Below are 17,301 nucleotides of genomic sequence, written 5' to 3' on the forward strand. Positions count from 1 at the left end.
GCTGTCATTTTCTTCAGTAAAAGAGGCGTGATCAACGGGCGTAGTTCAAACGACTCGGTACACACGTTGGCTGCTTGCCGTCGCTTCCATGTCTTCAATGTGTTAAACCGGCCAATAGCACGTCAGGGGCAAAAGCCAGCTTGGTGATTGGCTTCCGTAAAAAGTGGATCGGAAGCAGGAAGAAATGTATTGCTCCTCTCCAACCCCTGCTGCAGGGCGAATTCAAATCACCGGCAGAACAGGCTGGGGGTACCCAGTCTAGGTAGCCCCTTGAAAGTTGTACATGACGAATGGTGCAGGTATACCAAATTTCGTGCATATTGCACTTTCCTAGAGGAAATGGCAGCCAGTTGAAATATAGAACTTCAAGGCCTTAAAATAGCACCACATATGGTTAATTCTGGCCAATCCTTTGCATCCCTTACTCATTTTAAGAGTTCTACAATTTCTATATCCAACTACTTTTCAACTAATTATTTTTTTCCTCATCAACAAAAGCTTTAAGTGCATTTGTTTGTTCTTCTTTAAGTGAAAATATACCATCCAATTTGTTTAATACGGTCTCAATTGTGGAATCAAAAGAACGTTCTACATCACATCAGCCATCTTTGATGTTGTCAAAACCGGCGCTCCTCTGGCATGTTAGATAAAGGATTGGGTTGATTGGTCGAACGATTAGAGCAAATTAAACATGAGCTCACGAGATTTGTCTGGGTCCCAGGCTAAGGGAGGAAGCCACTCTTGAATCCGTCTCCTTTTCTGTGTATGAGTGTTGTGGGAAAGGCTCTTCGCTGCAGACGGTCGGTGGCACACTGTTCAGGTGGCACACTGTTCAGTCCTCCATCAGCGTCCAGTCCTTCAGCTCTAGGACCTGGGCCTCTTGAGGCTGGGTCTGTGTTTGACCTGACAGGACAGCGACCTCACCCCCCGCTGCACCACCTGCCCAGCAGCCATATCGCAGACGAAGCTCCATCTTCTTTCACCTGATTGGATAAGCCAGTTGGCTAAGAGGCCTGTTTGCTTCCATTTCTCCTGCCGCGCTTTCGTTGCCACAGTGCTTTGATAAAAGTGGCTCACCAGTTTGCCAGTTCAGAGATGACTCGATACAGGTGTGGCGCAAATTGCTCATTAATGGCCAGCTGGAAGGTTGAACGAAGCCACAGAGGACCAGCCGACTCTGGGACGGTTGTCGTGGACACATCCAATGACTCTGCCCTCAAATCCAAACTGCTGTATGGCTTCCTTCAGCTTTGCCGTGAGAAGTTCCGCTATATTCTAGCCTGGTAGACTTTGAGTGAGCAGAACTGCAGTTAATTTGTTTATTTGTTGCCGGCGTAGTGGCAGATGATGGTGTGGTAGCTCTCTGCTGTTCAACAGTCCGTTATAAAGCAATCGACCAGTATGTCGAAATCGCACCATCCCCTTGATCGCTTCAGAGCTGAGTGTTAATCGGACTCCCTCTGAAAATAATAAAATGGAAGCACTCAGAATATGGTTCATGAATATAAGGTCGCTTTCATCTAAGGCGCTCTTGGTCCATGATCTAATTGTTGATAATAAGATCGACATACTGGGCCTTTGTGAAACCTGGTTAAAACCAGATGAGTTTCTAGCCCTAAACGAAGCTACTCCCCCCAATTACGTCAGCGCTCAAGTATCTAGAGAAATTAAGAAAGGTGGTGGAGTAGCCCTGATATCTAATTCTAAGCTTAACTTAAAGCCAAAGAATAGATATACATTCAGATCCTTTGAGGTGCTTGCGTTCTGCTCCTCAGCTCCCCGACAAGCGAAACGAGTTCCAGACTCTTTCGTTTCAGCTATAGTATACCGTCCCCCAGGACCGTATTCAAGTTCTTCCATCATGGCAGGTGAATCCATCGATTTCTTTGTGAATAAGATTCAATCGATTAGAGAGGAAATTGATGCTTGCAGAGCAGCTTGTCCTACACATCCTGTGGGGCAGGATGGGGAATTCTGACGCAACTTTCTTGGAGTTCAAGGCAATTCCTCTGCTGGAACTTGAAAAGGTGATAAAGGCATCGAAACCAACAACTTGTATGTTGGATCCTCTCCCTTCCAAGGTTCTTAAAGAACTTCTTCCAACTGTGGGGCCTACTATCCTCTCGCTTATGAATCTTTCGCTTTCAACAGGAATTGTTCCCGGTGATAAAACCGCTACTCAAAAAGCCTGGCCTAGACCCTGACTTAGTCAGGAACTATCGGCCTATATCGAACCTGCCCTTCCTGTCCAAGGTACAGGAAAGGATTGTAGCAAAGCAAATCGTCGATTATCTGATGAGGAACAATCTCTTCGAACCTTTCCAGTCAGGGTTCAGGAATTTCCACTCAACTGAAACTGCTGTTACAAGAGTTGTAAATGACATCCTTCTTGCCTTGGATAAAAATACAAGCTCAATGCTTGTGCTGCTGGACCTGAGTGCTGCGTTCGAAACGATCGACCATAGCATTCTTCTTCACCGTCTTGAGCACTATGTTGGTTTCGGGGGTACGGCTCTTGGTTGGCTTGAATCGTACCTCACAGATAGAACCCAATTTGTGCTCCATGAGGGTTCAGAATCCAAACACTGCAAACTACGCTTTGGCTTACCACAAGGGTCGGTCCTTGGCCCATTACTTTTTGCAATCTATATGCTTCCCTTGGGCGACGTTATCCGCAGCTTCGGAATTAGTTTCCACTGCTACGCGGATGACACCCAGCTCTTCATTCCAGTGGATTCAGGGAACTCGCCCCAGATCCAGAGGGTTGAGTCCTGTCTAGCTGCGGTGAAGGGCTGGATGTCACAAAACTTCCTCCAGCTTAACACTGGGAAGACAGAGCTGATAATTATCGGCTCGAAGCGGGACCGGAGAGAGTTTGAGGATGTCTCACTGTGGTTGGATGGACTCGCCATCCTACAGAGTGCATCAGTCAAGAATCTTGGGGTCCTGTTCGACCCTCAACTGTGCTTCAACCAACATGTTAGAAGCATAACTAGAATTGCCTTTTTCCATCTGAGAAACATTGCAAGAATCAGACCAATGTTATCTGCAGCGGATGCAGAGACACTGATTCATGCATTTGTTTCATCAAGACTGGATTATTGCAATGCACTGTTCTCGGGACTACCAAAATCTACCACAAAAAGTCTACAGCTTGTACAGAATGCTGCAGCTAGACTGCTGACCAGAACGAGAAGGTTTGATCATATCACACCTATTCTCGCCTCTCTGCACTGGCTACCAATAACTTTCAGATTGGACTTTAAGGTGCTACTGCTAACCTATAAAGCCGTGCATGGATCTTCTCCATCCTACCTGAAGGACCTGATCATTCCTTATAGTCCTTCTCGGTCCCTCCGGTCTTCGGGAGCCGGCCTTCTTTCACTGCCGAAGGTTAAAAAGAAATCGGCCGGACAGAGAGCGTTTGCCTATCGAGCCCCCTTCCTATGGAATAGGCTGCCACAAGTGATCAGGGAAGCTGACTCTGTGGAGCTATTCAAAGGAAAGCTCAAAACGCACCTCTACGATCTTGCATTTGGAACATAGGATTGTGAAAACGATTGTGAAAATGCGAAGTGAAGACCACTCTGGTTGTTTGTGTTTTGTTAATGCAGTATACATTCCCGCTATGTACTGTTCCGTTCTAATTCACTATTCTGTCTGTTCTCGCATGTTGCGGTGACTGGACTGGATGCCTGGACTCTCCTCATGGCCAGCACCACATCACCATTTTTGTGGATGTATTTACCTGTATGTCAATTATGGCTCCTGACCATCCCTGGAAGAAGGATCCCCCACTATGCGTTTCTTCTCAAGATTTCTTCCTTGCTAATTTCAAGGGAGTTTTTTCTTGCCCTTGTTGGGGCTTGGGTAAAGGGGGGTGTCATACATATTTGACTTGTTAAGCCCTTTGAGACTGTAATGGTGATTAAGGGCTATACAAATAAAATTGAATTGAATTGAATTGAAATTGAACCATGCCAGCTGGTCTTTTGTAAAGCAAAGCAGCCAACAGACTCAACCAGGCTATTAAATATTAACTAAATGTATTAGAAAAAAGAGACAACCTCAAATTGAGACAGTACAAATAACCATAAAATAAATAACATAATACAAATAAGACATGGGCAAAATTCTCAATGTAAAAGGTTCTACATGAACAAGAATCGACTTATGGATTTTTATTAGCAAAAGCAGACTAAAGTTAAAAGCAATGTGAACAGCAAAGTTGAGCCACGTCAAGCAATTTCATGGGATAATGCAATGATTAAACATGCTTATGAACATTACATTAAATTCCTGCCAAATCCTTTTGTCTACCAAAAAAAGACCCATCTGTGTAGAAACATTTAGACTCATCCAAGATGTGTGGTCGTGTTGTTGCTCAGGCCTTACCTGACTTCTCCACCAAATCGCTCACATCTTTCTTTTCTGGTAATCCAGAGTATCCCAAACCTCTGCACTCCAAGATCGTTTTCAACCTTCTGTAACTCAGAGTCACTGGATCAACCAACTGAGTGGCGAACAGACCGGTCTCATACCAAAGAACTGTTTCAAACAAACGGGCCAGCATGAATAACACCAGGAAATAAACCAGGATAAAGAACAGTTTCAACCACATCTTCTGCTTGAGTCGGGGACCAGGGAGAACTGTTAGAGAACGATGTGATGTCTGTTATCGCCAAATGACCGAAGGGTTCTAATATTAATAATAGTATTAATATAACTGTTCCCTGCGACGACAGGAATTAGGATTACTAAATAAAGGTTTCTGTTGTCGAAAAATAGCCCAGATTACTTCTCCAGCCTTCCCATAGGAGACAGCGATGGTTAGCGGTTAGCTTCTAGACGGAGTCCTTGGGGCCTGATGTGGATTTAAAACGCCCTGCGGCCCAAGGAGGGTTTCGATACTGGTTTCTTTTTATTCCGCTGCAGTCTGAAAAATGCTAGAGTAAAAACATCAGGGACGACGAGTGCACGACGAGGAGGCTTTCGACTCCGAGGCCGATCAGCTGGTGACCACAACAACCTGACGAGATCAGCACTTCCGCTTTAGACTGCAGTCTGCAGTCTATTGATGATGATAATAATAATAATAATAATGATAATAATAATAATAATAATAATAATAATAATAATAATAATAATAATAATAATAATAATAATAACTAGAAATGCATTTCCTGCAGAAAATGTGGTGAGTGCTGTAGTGCAAAGTGATGTTGGAAATATGTTTCAATATAGCCACATAGATTAAGACATAAAGAAACTTTAAATGGCTTAAATCAAGTAAAGGGATTTGAACAGAGTTCAAAAGTCTAAATGGAGTAAATGTAAACATGCACACCATTTAAGAAAAAGTAAATGGTTGGAAACAAATAACGTGACAGCTGAATGAAAAGCGCAAAGCATTGCTAAAAATGCAGAAATCTAAAAGGAATTTAACTGACGAATCTGAAAGGTAAAATGTATGGCCCTGCACTACTGAAAAATCTGAAAGGTCAAATGTATTGCAGTGCTGATGTGGAATAAACTAATTCGATCCTTTGTGGTGTGGTGGTGTCATGCTACTGTATGACTCGGAGAGTGGTAAATGTTCCACAACGTGGTTTGTTCTAACAGAGACACAAGGTAAACGGGCTTGCGTTCTGGAGGTGGTTCGTGAAGCATCTCGCGTTCTGGAGGTGTCTCATGAGGCATCTGACAAACACAGGTAAACAAAGTTATATTGGGAGAGGGCGGAACAGTAAATAGGCCACGCCTACATTTTTACCCAGGCAAACCTTTGGTCTGTCTTGGCTTAAACGGAAATGGCAAAGTGGCCATGATTGTAGTCTTTAACTTATCTATAAAATCATTAAAACCTTATATGGTGTTATCCATTATGTGGTGAAGAAACCATTCATAACTGTGGTTAGCTTGAAACACGTTATCAGAAATAGCATAGACTAAAATAATTTACATCATTCCTCCCTTTGAGGCTGAAAGACTCACATAACGTAATGTAAACAAAATGAACATGCAGAATAGTGATTTATTGGACAGCAAATGACAATGACAGAAATTCATATACAAAAATGCAAAGCATTTGGCAAATATTGATTCTTTGATTGGTGGCTGGAATCCTGCTAGCTGGATCACCTCCTCTAAATGGCCGTGGAGTTGTCTTTGCTTCTTTGCCATGAACACGACTGAGCAAACCCTAGAGGTGAACCATGGACTTCACTCGGTGGCTCTGATAGGAGGGATCTGCTGTAGTCGGAGTCTGTATGGAGGTGTCCACCGCGTTCACGTCTTCCTGTAGGTCACTGCCCATTGAGTCATCATATAAAATGGGCACAGTATCAGGGTTGGGGAACATAAATGACGATTTAAATAAATGAAATAAATTATCTGAATTGTATCAGCAAATCTTACAAAGAAAATAATAGTGATTTAAAATCATTGTTGGTTATATTCGTTATACTCAGCTTTGATGGTGTTAATGGGGTGACTGGATCGGAATCCAGAGTCGGTGAAACGTTGGTGGGAGGGGGGTCTTCAGGAGCTGCAATTTCATGGAGGTGTTGTTGGATTTCTGTGTGGGACCGTTGTGGTTCTGGGGCTGGCATGCAGTAGGTTTGGTGGAACCGCACTGTTTTGCCTCGTACTTCCAGCGCTTGGCTTGCATGAGAGCGAGGTTTGCCGTGGTTGCTGGGGGTGGGGGTTGGTTTTCTTCCGGTACAATCAGTGAGCCGTGGATGGTAGGTGGAAGGCCAGCTGTTTTAGCAGCTGCATCAGCCGCATTTTTGTCATGAGTGTTGGTACTTTGAATGGTCCTTCTCTCCTGGGCTTCTCCTCAACACTCTGAGATAAACCTGGTGACCAGGCTCCACCTCCCTTGGTAGGTCTCATAGGCGTTGATTCCGCTGGGGACGCGTCCCCACCAGTTTTCGTCAAGATTCATTTTGTACCCACCACTTGAATTGAATCATTGAATTATTATGGATTATTACACGGGTCTTCTCAATGCCGTGGACACTCTGTTCACTTGCATTGGCTCTTCACAGCTTCCGGCGGTGAATTACATTTGATAATTCACCGTTGCTAAGTATAATTGACCGCTGCCAAGGTCGCCGGGCATTTTTGAAAATAAGCCCCTTCAGGGCGAAGCAAGACACCTTCGCTGCGCGTCGGTGTCCTGTTCGCCCTTTCGGGGCTTATTTTGCCGATAATGACCAGCGTTATGTATATTATCCCTTACTTATTACTAGGGCCCGACCGATTTTCATTTTTTGAGTGCCGATGCCGATGCCGATTATTTTCAGAGAAAAATTACGATAACGATTTAATCGGCCGATTATAAAAAAAAAAAAAAAGCATTACAAACTGCTTCACCAGTAGGCCCCTTGGTGAAGTAGTCCCAAACCTTGCTATGAGTCTTATCTGACATCTGTACCTCCCAATGTGCTGCGCTCGTGAGCAGTGACTAACACGTGCGCACTGAGCAGTATGGTCTCACTGTTAGAGTCTACAGTATAACAAATTAACATGGCCAAGGACCTAAAGAAAAACAGGCACAACATGCTCAAACAACGCGTCTTGTGTACATTGGTGAGGTGAGCGCGCAGCTGCCTGAGCGAGCGTGTTTTCATGTTGTACGGTAAAATTCAATCTCCTCTTTTTTACTCCGGCTAAAGTTGCTAGTTAGCAAGGCTAGGTTAGCTTTACTGTATTTGAAGGGTAGTAGGGGGTTAGGTGTACTTTTCCTTTTTTTAAGCATGACCTACACGTTTAAAAGGACCAATTGTTCATTACACAAACTAGTTATAAATTTACCGTGGGGGGAAACTCTGCTCGGTTTATCCAATGAGCTCAGCACATTCAAGCTACATGCGCTCGGGTGTTGTGCCCAAAAATAAGTGCGGTGGGTGAGACTGAGAGCCTTTCTTAAGTAGAATGGAGTAGGAGCGCACACTGCTGGATACTAAGCGCAATAAAATTTCAAAAAAAATAAAAAATCGGTTGTAATCGGCGTCTTTTGGCAGATGTTGATTATTTTCATAAAGGCTATAATCGGCCGATTAAATCGGCAGGCCGATGAATCGGTCGGGCCCTACTTATTACATGGCTCTTCTCAATGCTGTAGATGGCTCCATTCACTTGCATGGGCCTTCCCAACACTCAGCTGTCAATTATTTTTGTTTCTTCTCAATGCATTGGAATGCTCACATCCAGCATATTAGGCCGCTGTCAAGGAAAGTGGATTTTTTGCCTCTGATTCATGTCATCTGTATCACTCCGGAGTCCGGTAACTTATCAACCCCAGCGTATTCGGTTGCTAAGCGACGTCAACGACTTTGGCAAACTATTACTCTGCTGATCAACGCTATGAATGATAACAAATACACGAAAAAGACACACTGTGTGAAGTTATTTCTTCGTTTTGGCAAGTAGCCATTGCTAATAATACCAATACTCTTTGGCTGGGATGATGAGGTGTATCCAGCACGGTCTGCATATTGCCGACTACTGTGTTGTGTTCCGGTGCACTGAAGACAGGACACTGACGTTCTTTTATGGCACTTTATTCTGTAGGCTTTACAAGTTAAATGAGAACAAAGATTCAGGACTCTATCTTCACGGGATTAACCAGCCTCTCTCAATCAAGTGGAATGCAAACTGAGAAAGGAACGCGAAAATCCAGCATATAGCCACCACTATCCAATAGAGAGCGCCGTTACACAACAAATAAATCTACCAATACCTAAAAACTTCAATAAACAATAGAAGATTTTGGTGAAATAAACTCACATAACCACAAAATATAAAATGAAAGGATACAAAAATATTTGTCATTCTGTGGCAACCCGGTTCCTAAGTGTCTGGTCTCATGGCAAGTACCACGCTCTGGAGTCAGGTTTAAGCCGTAGTCGGCGTTTATTCACAGAAGTTAGATCAAGGCAAGAACGGTAATGTTGAGCTAGGGTCTCCGTGAGCCTCGTAGTCTCTGGGGCCTCCGTGGTCGCCTCCGTGTCGATCTTACTCCCTCTCTCCCGGAGTCAGTCCTCCGCTCTCTTTTGAGAGGTCTGCCCGCACGTGTCCTCCCTCCGGCCAGGTGTCCCTCATCCGGCTGATGGGGGTGAGGGGTGTGTTGCTCTCTGCCGTCGGCTAGTGCATGGCAGCGGTACACGCTCTCCACCACTAGCCCCCGGACCCTCCTGGTGGGGAGCGGGTTGCCACAATTCTTTAATCTGTTAAATTCACCCCTCTTTAATTTTGCCAAAATCCTTAATGCGTAGAGTAGAAAAGATACAAAACAAAGCTAATGTTCACTTGGTCCAAGATAACCCTGGGGACTTTCCTATACACAGCATATAACACTACTTACAAAAGTAAGTTGAAAGAAAACAGCAGTTGATCAGACTACTGCATCTTCTACTACTGCATACCAGATCTTGGAACACTTTCCCTCCAATATGAACATCTCATCCCTCAAGTCATGCTACATGTGATAAAGAAAAGTATACCACAGCACCTAAGTCTCTATTTGTTTTCAATCTAAAATAAGGTGAGTAAAGACAATGACCTTCTTTTGACCCCTTCAACAAAACCCTTGGTGAGTGGCTTTTGCACCATGTTCTCTATCAGACGATCAACTACCTTAACAACCCTGCCGGTACGTGTCCTGACTACGTGTGTCTCGGGCCCTTGTGCTTGTGTCGGTGTCCGACTATTAGCCATAGCAACAGGTGAGGTGACATTAGGGGACTTTGTTTCACCTAAGTCAGAAGCATCAGTTGGGGGGTCAGAGTCAGTGTCGGCCATGTGCGAGTCAGGGGGCACACTAGAGCTAGGTAAGTCTCTCACAGGTGAGTCTTCGTTTTCCTCTTGACCTCTGACCTTGTCAGACTGGGTTCTGATGGGTATCAGTTGAGAAGAGTCACTGCACAGAGAGTGAGGTTTCTCGTTCTCCACCTCGGACTCATCAGCTTCTTCCATTGACTCACACACAGAATCAGATGACGCGTCTAACCACGAGCAGGTACGGTCCTCAGAAGCGTCTACTGCCAGGCCAATCAAAGCATCAACAGACAGAGGCTGGAACTTACATGCACATCTGAGACATCTTCATCCAGCTCTTCTCTGCTTTGTTCTGGGACAGGTAAGAAGCTCACGTCCAACATCAGGTTCCGATGGACTACTTTGGTCTTCCCACTCTCATCCCTGACTTTGTAAACGTGAGTCTGAGGGTTCCGGTCTATGATGGTATACATGGTGGGCTCCCACTTGTCCGCCAGCTTCCTCTTCCCTCTCTCCGCTTTATTGGCAAGCAAAACTCTGTCGCGGACGTTCAAGTGGGTTCCACGGACTCTCTTGTTGTAGCCAGCGGCTTAATGTTGCTGTCCTTTCCTCGCATGCTGCTGAGCTATGCCGGCAGCCACATGGAGGTTCGCCATCAGTTTCTCTCCATAGGTCCTATAATTCACCATGACTGGATCCTTCAGGACTTGTTTGAAGACCATATCTACTGGGAGTCTGGGGACTCGACCGTACATCTAGTAGAATGGAGGATATCCAATCGTTTCATGAATGGTGGCATTATAAGCAAAGGTCGAAGTCTGTATCTGTTGGGCCCAATGTTGTTTAGCGGCTCGCGGTAGGGCACGCAGCATACTGCCAAGCGTCCTATTGAACCTTTCGGTTTGCCCATTTCCCATGGGATGGTATACTGTTGTGTGTGTTTTTGTAATCCCTGTGAGGCTGAGGAGTTCAGCAATGAGTTTACTTTCAAAATTGGCTCCCTGATCGGAATGTATTCGCTCCGGAAAACTGTAGATGCAGAACACGTTATCCCATAACTTCTTTGCTACTTGCTTTGCAGTTTGGTTGACGCAGGGGAACGCATAAGCCAATTTTGTGAAGTGGTCTGTTATGGCCAACACATAGACAGATCTTTGCTTACTGTCCTCAGCACTCCAAAAATTAATGCACATCAGTTCCATGGGTGCTGAAGTGCGAATGCTCTCCAAGGGAGCCCGGGCAACTGGTTCAGGAGTCTTTGCAAGGATACAGCATTGGCAGCATTTCACATATTCTCTTCCCATATGCGGCCAGAAGAAGCGCTGTCGGGCGAGATGTGCTGTTCTAGCTTGCCCTTGATGCCCAGCTAGATCATGCACACCAGCGAGAGCTTCGGCCTTCAAACTAACAGGCAGCACAAACTGTTACCTCTCCTCTCCACTTAATGGGTCCTTGGTTACCCTATATAGAACTCCATCCTGGAATTTTAGGTGGTGCCACTGCTTGCACAGGGTCTGGCCTGTAGGAGCTAACCTACTTCTCCCTCGCCTAGGTGGTGGCTCACCCCTCTGAATGAGCGGTAGGACCTCCCTGATAATCGGATCTGTTTCCTGACTGTCCCTAAGCTTGCTGATGGAGAGGGCTGGAGGTGTGTCCTGTTTCTGAGGGCACCGCCTGGGGAAGAGCCTTGAGAAACTGCGTCGCTCATATCTCTGCCCCCTTTTTCCACTCTATGTGAGCTTCACAAGCAGATCTCACATGTAATGGTTCTTGACTGCTGGCCAGCCTGTCTCGAGTGGTGTCCATTGTCATGCAGCAGCCTGCATCGTCTGCCCGGAGACACTGGACCCCGCACCGGAAGAGATGCTGGACTTTCTCCTCCTCCGTTCCCTCTGCTTCGCCAAAAGACCTTCATACGGCTCACTGATCAACCTGTGGCTCACTTACTTGGCAAAAGGATCTCTACTTAGGGCGTCCGCCAAAATGTTCTTTACCCCAGGGATGTGTTTGATACTGAATGTGTATGGGGAAAGCTTTGCCACCCACCTTTGTTCACAAGCGTCAAGTTTTGGTTTTGTCAATATATAAGTTAAAGGATTATTGTCAGTCCACACTGTAAAAGTGTGGCCCTTCAACTAGAGGCAGAATTTTTCACAAACACTCCATTTGAGCGCCAAGAATTCTAGGCGGTGGGCACAAAGGCGATCGGGCGTGCCTTCGTCTCCCCTTCTGGTATCTGGGACAGAACTGCCCAAAGTCCGTCAAGAGACGCATCAATGGACAGAACCAGGGGTTTAGAGAAGTCTGGATGGGTGAGGACTGCACAGTAAAGGAGCTTCTCCTTGAGGCTGGCCAAGGCAGAGTCGCAGTCAGGGGTCCAGTCTGCAGGTTTGAGTTTTCTGTAAACTCCTGGATTCTGACTGTACTTTCCGGCCTTTCCTTTCCGTTTCTGGCCAGCTGTGAGGGCGAACAGGGGTTTTGCGATGGAGGAGCAATTTGGTATAAAATGCTGGTAATAGAATACCATCCCTAGGAATGACTTCACCCTGCGGACTGAAGGAGTGCAGCTATCGCCTTCCATCAAGTCCCTCTTCGAAATGTCGGCGATGACCTCAACTTTTTCTGGGTCAACAGCTACACCGTCACCGTCAACAATATGTCCGAGGAACTTCACAGACCTCCGCAACAGACGGCACTTTTTCGGACTCGACTTCAGGTTGTGCTCCCGCAACCTCTGAAAAACAACTTCCAACCTGCTGAGGGCTTGCTGTTCATTTGGGGCGAAAATCAAGAGGGCATCTAAGTAGCACAAGAGACTGCTGAAGTTTGGATCACCAAAGATACTCAGCATCATACTCATGAAGTACGCCGGACTGTTGCAAAGCCCCTGCGGCATTCTCTTATACTCATGCAGGCCTAGTGGTGTTGTGAAGGCAGTATATTTCTTGTCTTCCTCATGCATGGACAGGTTATAAAAAACAGATGTGAGGTCCATGGTGCTGAAAACAGTGTTACCGCCAAGGGCAGCTGAGCAGTCCGATTGATGGGGCAAAGGATGAGCATCCCTGATGGTTCTCGCATTCAGCCATTGAAAGTCTGTGCATATACGAAGATCACCATTTTTCTTCCAAACCATCACGAGTGGGGAAGCATATTCATTCATTGATTTCCATATGATTCCTTGCTCTTCCATCTCAGTGAGAACTTGGCGCAGCTTTTGATAGTGAGCTGGCGGCACTCTACGATACAGAAGACGGAAAGGACGGTCGTCAGTGAGACGGATTCTATGCACAAAGCCCTTGGCTTCTCCACAGTCTAGATTGTGCTTTGAAAATACATCTTGATACTTCTCAAGCAATGTCACAAGTTGGAGCTTGGTGGAGGGGCTCGCTTCACATTGGTCAAAGTCGGCGTTTCCAAGACCAGACTTCTGCAGCCTGTCTTTCAGGTCAGTGCCGTCATCCTGTTTCACATGAGTCACTTTAACAGAGCCATTGTCGCTCTGAGAGGAACCCTGGAACAGTGTGAGGTCTTCAGCCGCGACACAAGGAGAGACATCTGCCAGCTTGCTGTTCTTTCTCAGGGTAAGTGGTTTATCTGAGATGTTTGTGATTTTCATGGGGGTCCAGCCATCTCCCCACAGCGGCGTTACCACTCTCCCCACCATGATGCCCCAAGGCACACACCTGGAGGTGGTAGGCTCCACAATAACTGTGCTCCCAGGTGACTTGGGCACATTATTTGGCAGTCTACCCCACAGTAGGTACTCTTGTTTGGGGAGGAGAGTCACCGCCTGAGTTAACTTCACCGTCCCTACTTTTTCCGGCACATCTTCACCCCTCCATCTCGTGAGGCTTGCCATCATCTCCAAAAACTGTTTGTTTGATGAAGCACATATTTCAGCAGGTTGGTGCCTACTATGATGTCGTCTTTCTGGCCAGCGACAACAAGGACTGGGACCATGCACTTCACCCCATACAGACTGAGTTCCATGTCATACATGCACTTAGGGCTCACCTGCACTCCTCCACAGCCAAGAAGGATGATGCACTGCGGGAGTTCTAGCTGTTGGGTCAGGACGCTATCTGATAGCAGTCTCTGCTCTGCCTCTTCACTTATCGTGCAGGCCATTGACCCTGTTTCAAGGAGCCCTTGTAACTGAGCGCGGCCATTAACTGTCATTGGTGCATGAAATAACTCGCAGAAGGTCTCAACTGTGTGAATATTCTGAACAATTACTGTACAATCAACTGACATTGTTTTGCAAACATTGACATACATCTCCTTTGATTATTCACTTTCTTCAAGGGTCGATGTTTTAATGCTCACACATCCCCTCTCCATATGTGAGCCATCTTGTTTAAACTTGCTCTGCTTTGCTCATGTTCAGGCCGTGTTTGAGATAGCTGTGGCTGTGGCTATGGATGGGTGTTAATTCTTGGCCAGCGCTGTTGGCACTCCCTCTTCCAGTGGCCGGGCTTGTAACAGCCCATACAGAGGTTTGCCTGTCTACAGTGCACAGTAGTTGAGTGTTCAGCAGACTGACAGACTCTACATCTACTTTGAACAATGGCTACTGGCCCCCTGCTGGGTGGCGCGACTGCTGCTGTCTGGGCCTTCCGCTCAAGCACTAGGGCTGGGCATCGAGCATCAAGTATCGAGTATCGATTCGAACTGGGACTAACATTCCGATTCTCCCGGAATCCTTCAAATTTTAAAATTTTGATTCCTAGTTTAGATACCCAGTCCGCCGACCGGAAGAAGAAGCCACCGAACACCGACGAAGAAGAAGCTGCCGAAAACTAACGAAGAAGAAGTTTCCGGAGAAGCCGCCAAACTGTGTGTGCGCGCGCAAACATGGAAAGTGTGCAGCGGCGCTCGAAAGTGTGGCTTAACTTTAATAAAATAAATGACACGTCGGCTCGGTGCAACACTTGCAAAAAGATTATATTGTGCAAAGATGGGTGTACACGGTGTAGAGATCATGGTGTAGAGATAACAGAGTGCCCCGTCTTTGACTCACTGCGCCGGCCTTCCTCCGATGCCTCTACCTCCGCTGCCTCTTCCTCAGGCTCCGACCCTCACCCTAGCACCGCACTATCGGGTAAGTAACGAATACGTTTTTTGCCAACATTGAGGCAGCTAACAAGTTATACTCGACCTAAACGGTGGGTCAACTCAAATTTAAATACCCAGCTAACATTAGCCCATGTATTTTTTCATAGCCAAACGACCTGAAATTGCTACCGTTAGCCAGGCAGCTACTCCGTTCGACATAGCGTCCAAGGGAAAGATGTCGGTGCAACAAGTTGAAGAGTGCCAAAGAAAGGTTACAGCATTCATTGTAAAAAGGTTGCATCCCTTTTCAGATGTGGAATCACCAACATTTAGGTTAGTTAAACAGCATCGATAGAGCTAACTTAATTAATAGTCCACACTGAGCTAAAATTAAAGTAACAGTGATATATGTTTGTTTATGTTTGCAGGGACATGGTGAAAGCCATCAACCCCAAGTACACACCACCTACCAGGGACTACTTATCAAATAAGTTAATCCCACCCATTACAGAGCTCAGTGACGTCTGCTCTGTTGCACTCACATGTGATGGCTGGAGTAGCATCACACAGGACCATTACCTCATCATCACAGCACACTATATAGTGGAGGGCAAAATACAACAAAAAGTGCAAAAAACAAGCTGTGTACAAAGCACAGATCGACTGTGTTGTGGCATTTCTGGCAGAATTGTAGCAATCACTGTAGATAATGCTGCCAATATGGATGTGGCTATTAAGCACCTGCAATTTGTGAAACTATGCTGTTTTGCCCACACGCTTAATCTAGCAGCACAAAGTCTGTACTCCCTTAATTCAGTGAGTCAGTGGGTGGCCAAGGTCCGAACCATTGTTTGTGTGGATGAAAAGGTGCTTGATGGGGAAGGTGGTCCTCCAGCAGAAGCAAGAACTTCTACGTAAGAAACATGAAGTTCACTTTATTTAACCATATTTCTGATCTTATTATTCATGAGCTCTGCAGAGTAGTACGACAGAATTTGAGTACTTAAATACAATAATTGTTTGTCTCCTAGGATGAAAAGCATCTGCTAAATCACTTAAAAGTAATGTTCTTGTTTCACTCAGATTTAGATATTATATTATTAAGATGAATAGTAAGTGATTATTATATTGATTGACTAATTGTTTTGCATTTTAGTTTAATAAATGTTTAGTTTACTTGCTTTCATTGCTTTGAATTATTAGAGGTGCATAGGATATATTAGTTGCTTTAGAGCGCGCTGTTATGACGTAGGGTGTTACGCCCCCTGGTGGCTCGGAGTAGGACGCAACATAAGGGCAACAGGTTTGGGAAAGTGAGGGTGCAGTCACACAAAATCCAAGACAAAAGGTGAATTCAATATAAAGTGTTTACTTACAAAAAAAGGCAACACAGGGATCAACAAGGACTGTCAGTGGCACCAAAGAAAAGAACATAACAAAACCCACCCCCCCATTGACAGGTGCTTTGCACCCAAAAAGTACAGTGGGTGGTGCTCACTCTAACCTGGGGTATTAACAACAGGTAAACCTACGTGTATGAAATATGTAAACCCCAGGATATCTTACCTATCCTTATTGCCCCTGTGCGCACAACAAAATAATTAACAAATGCAAAGACAAAACTAAAGTAGGCTGCTAACAACTAAAGTAATGAGGTTTAAACAAGTGTGTAATAACTAAAGACAATACACTAAACCAACAAAGAAACCAAGCACTCGCAACCACTCGCAACCACTAGTAAACACTAGCAAATACACTCCAAAAACAAGCCAACAGAGCTCAACTAAAGCTCTGCCACAGCTCAAACCAAAGCACTCCCTCCTGACAAACAAACACAGGACTATTTAAAGGGGAATGGTTGATGGGAGATCTGGAACAGGTGTGGTGATTTGGTGACTGGGACCAGGTGTGCACATCTGAGAATTTGGAGAATGAAAACAGGAGGAGGAGACAGAACAACACAAACATACTACACCAAACAGAACACAATACATGTAGGCCTATACCATGTATAACATATAAGACATACAAAACACTGTACGTAACATAGGGATTCCCTCATTTAGGGAGAGTAAAATTGTGTGTATTTGTATCTTTAGTTTCATTCAGTAAAGACGCGTAGACCTCGTTCTTTCTGTCGTAGAGTGGTTTAGTGACTGAATATGTTTAGAGATATTTATTGATCACAACAAGGGAGCTTTAGCCACTACAGAAGGTGTACAAGGTATCTGGAACACACCATTATTACCTGGACACATAAACGCCAGTAGTACTGCACCAGTAGGGGGAGGTACTACACCTTCAGCCCAGTAGGGGGTGGTGCTACACCTTCAGCCCAGTAGGGGAGGTACTACACCTTCAGCCCAGTAGGGGGAGGTACTACACCTACAGCCCAGTAGGGGGAAGTACTGCACCTTTCTGTTGGTTGTGCCATAACGTGAAGAAGAACCAGGAGACCAA

At 45.5% G+C, this 17,301-nt stretch overlaps 1 protein-coding gene across 1 annotated transcript in view; it reads right to left on the reverse strand.

The window, feature by feature from the left end:
* Positions 1 to 5,025, reverse strand: part of rnf103 (ring finger protein 103) — an 18,134-nt gene extending 13,109 nt beyond the window's left edge. The window contains exon 1 of the mRNA XM_079745267.1: positions 4,396 to 5,025. Coding sequence (XP_079601393.1) covers positions 4,396 to 4,621 — 226 coding nt within the window. The 5' untranslated portion in view covers positions 4,622 to 5,025. The remainder of the gene's footprint in view (positions 1 to 4,395) is intronic.
* Between the last annotated feature and the right edge of the window lie 12,276 nt (positions 5,026 to 17,301).

This window comes from Pollachius pollachius (assembly GCF_949987615.1).
Source record: "Pollachius pollachius genome assembly, chromosome: 10".
Lineage (NCBI taxonomy): Eukaryota > Metazoa > Chordata > Actinopteri > Gadiformes > Gadidae > Pollachius > Pollachius pollachius.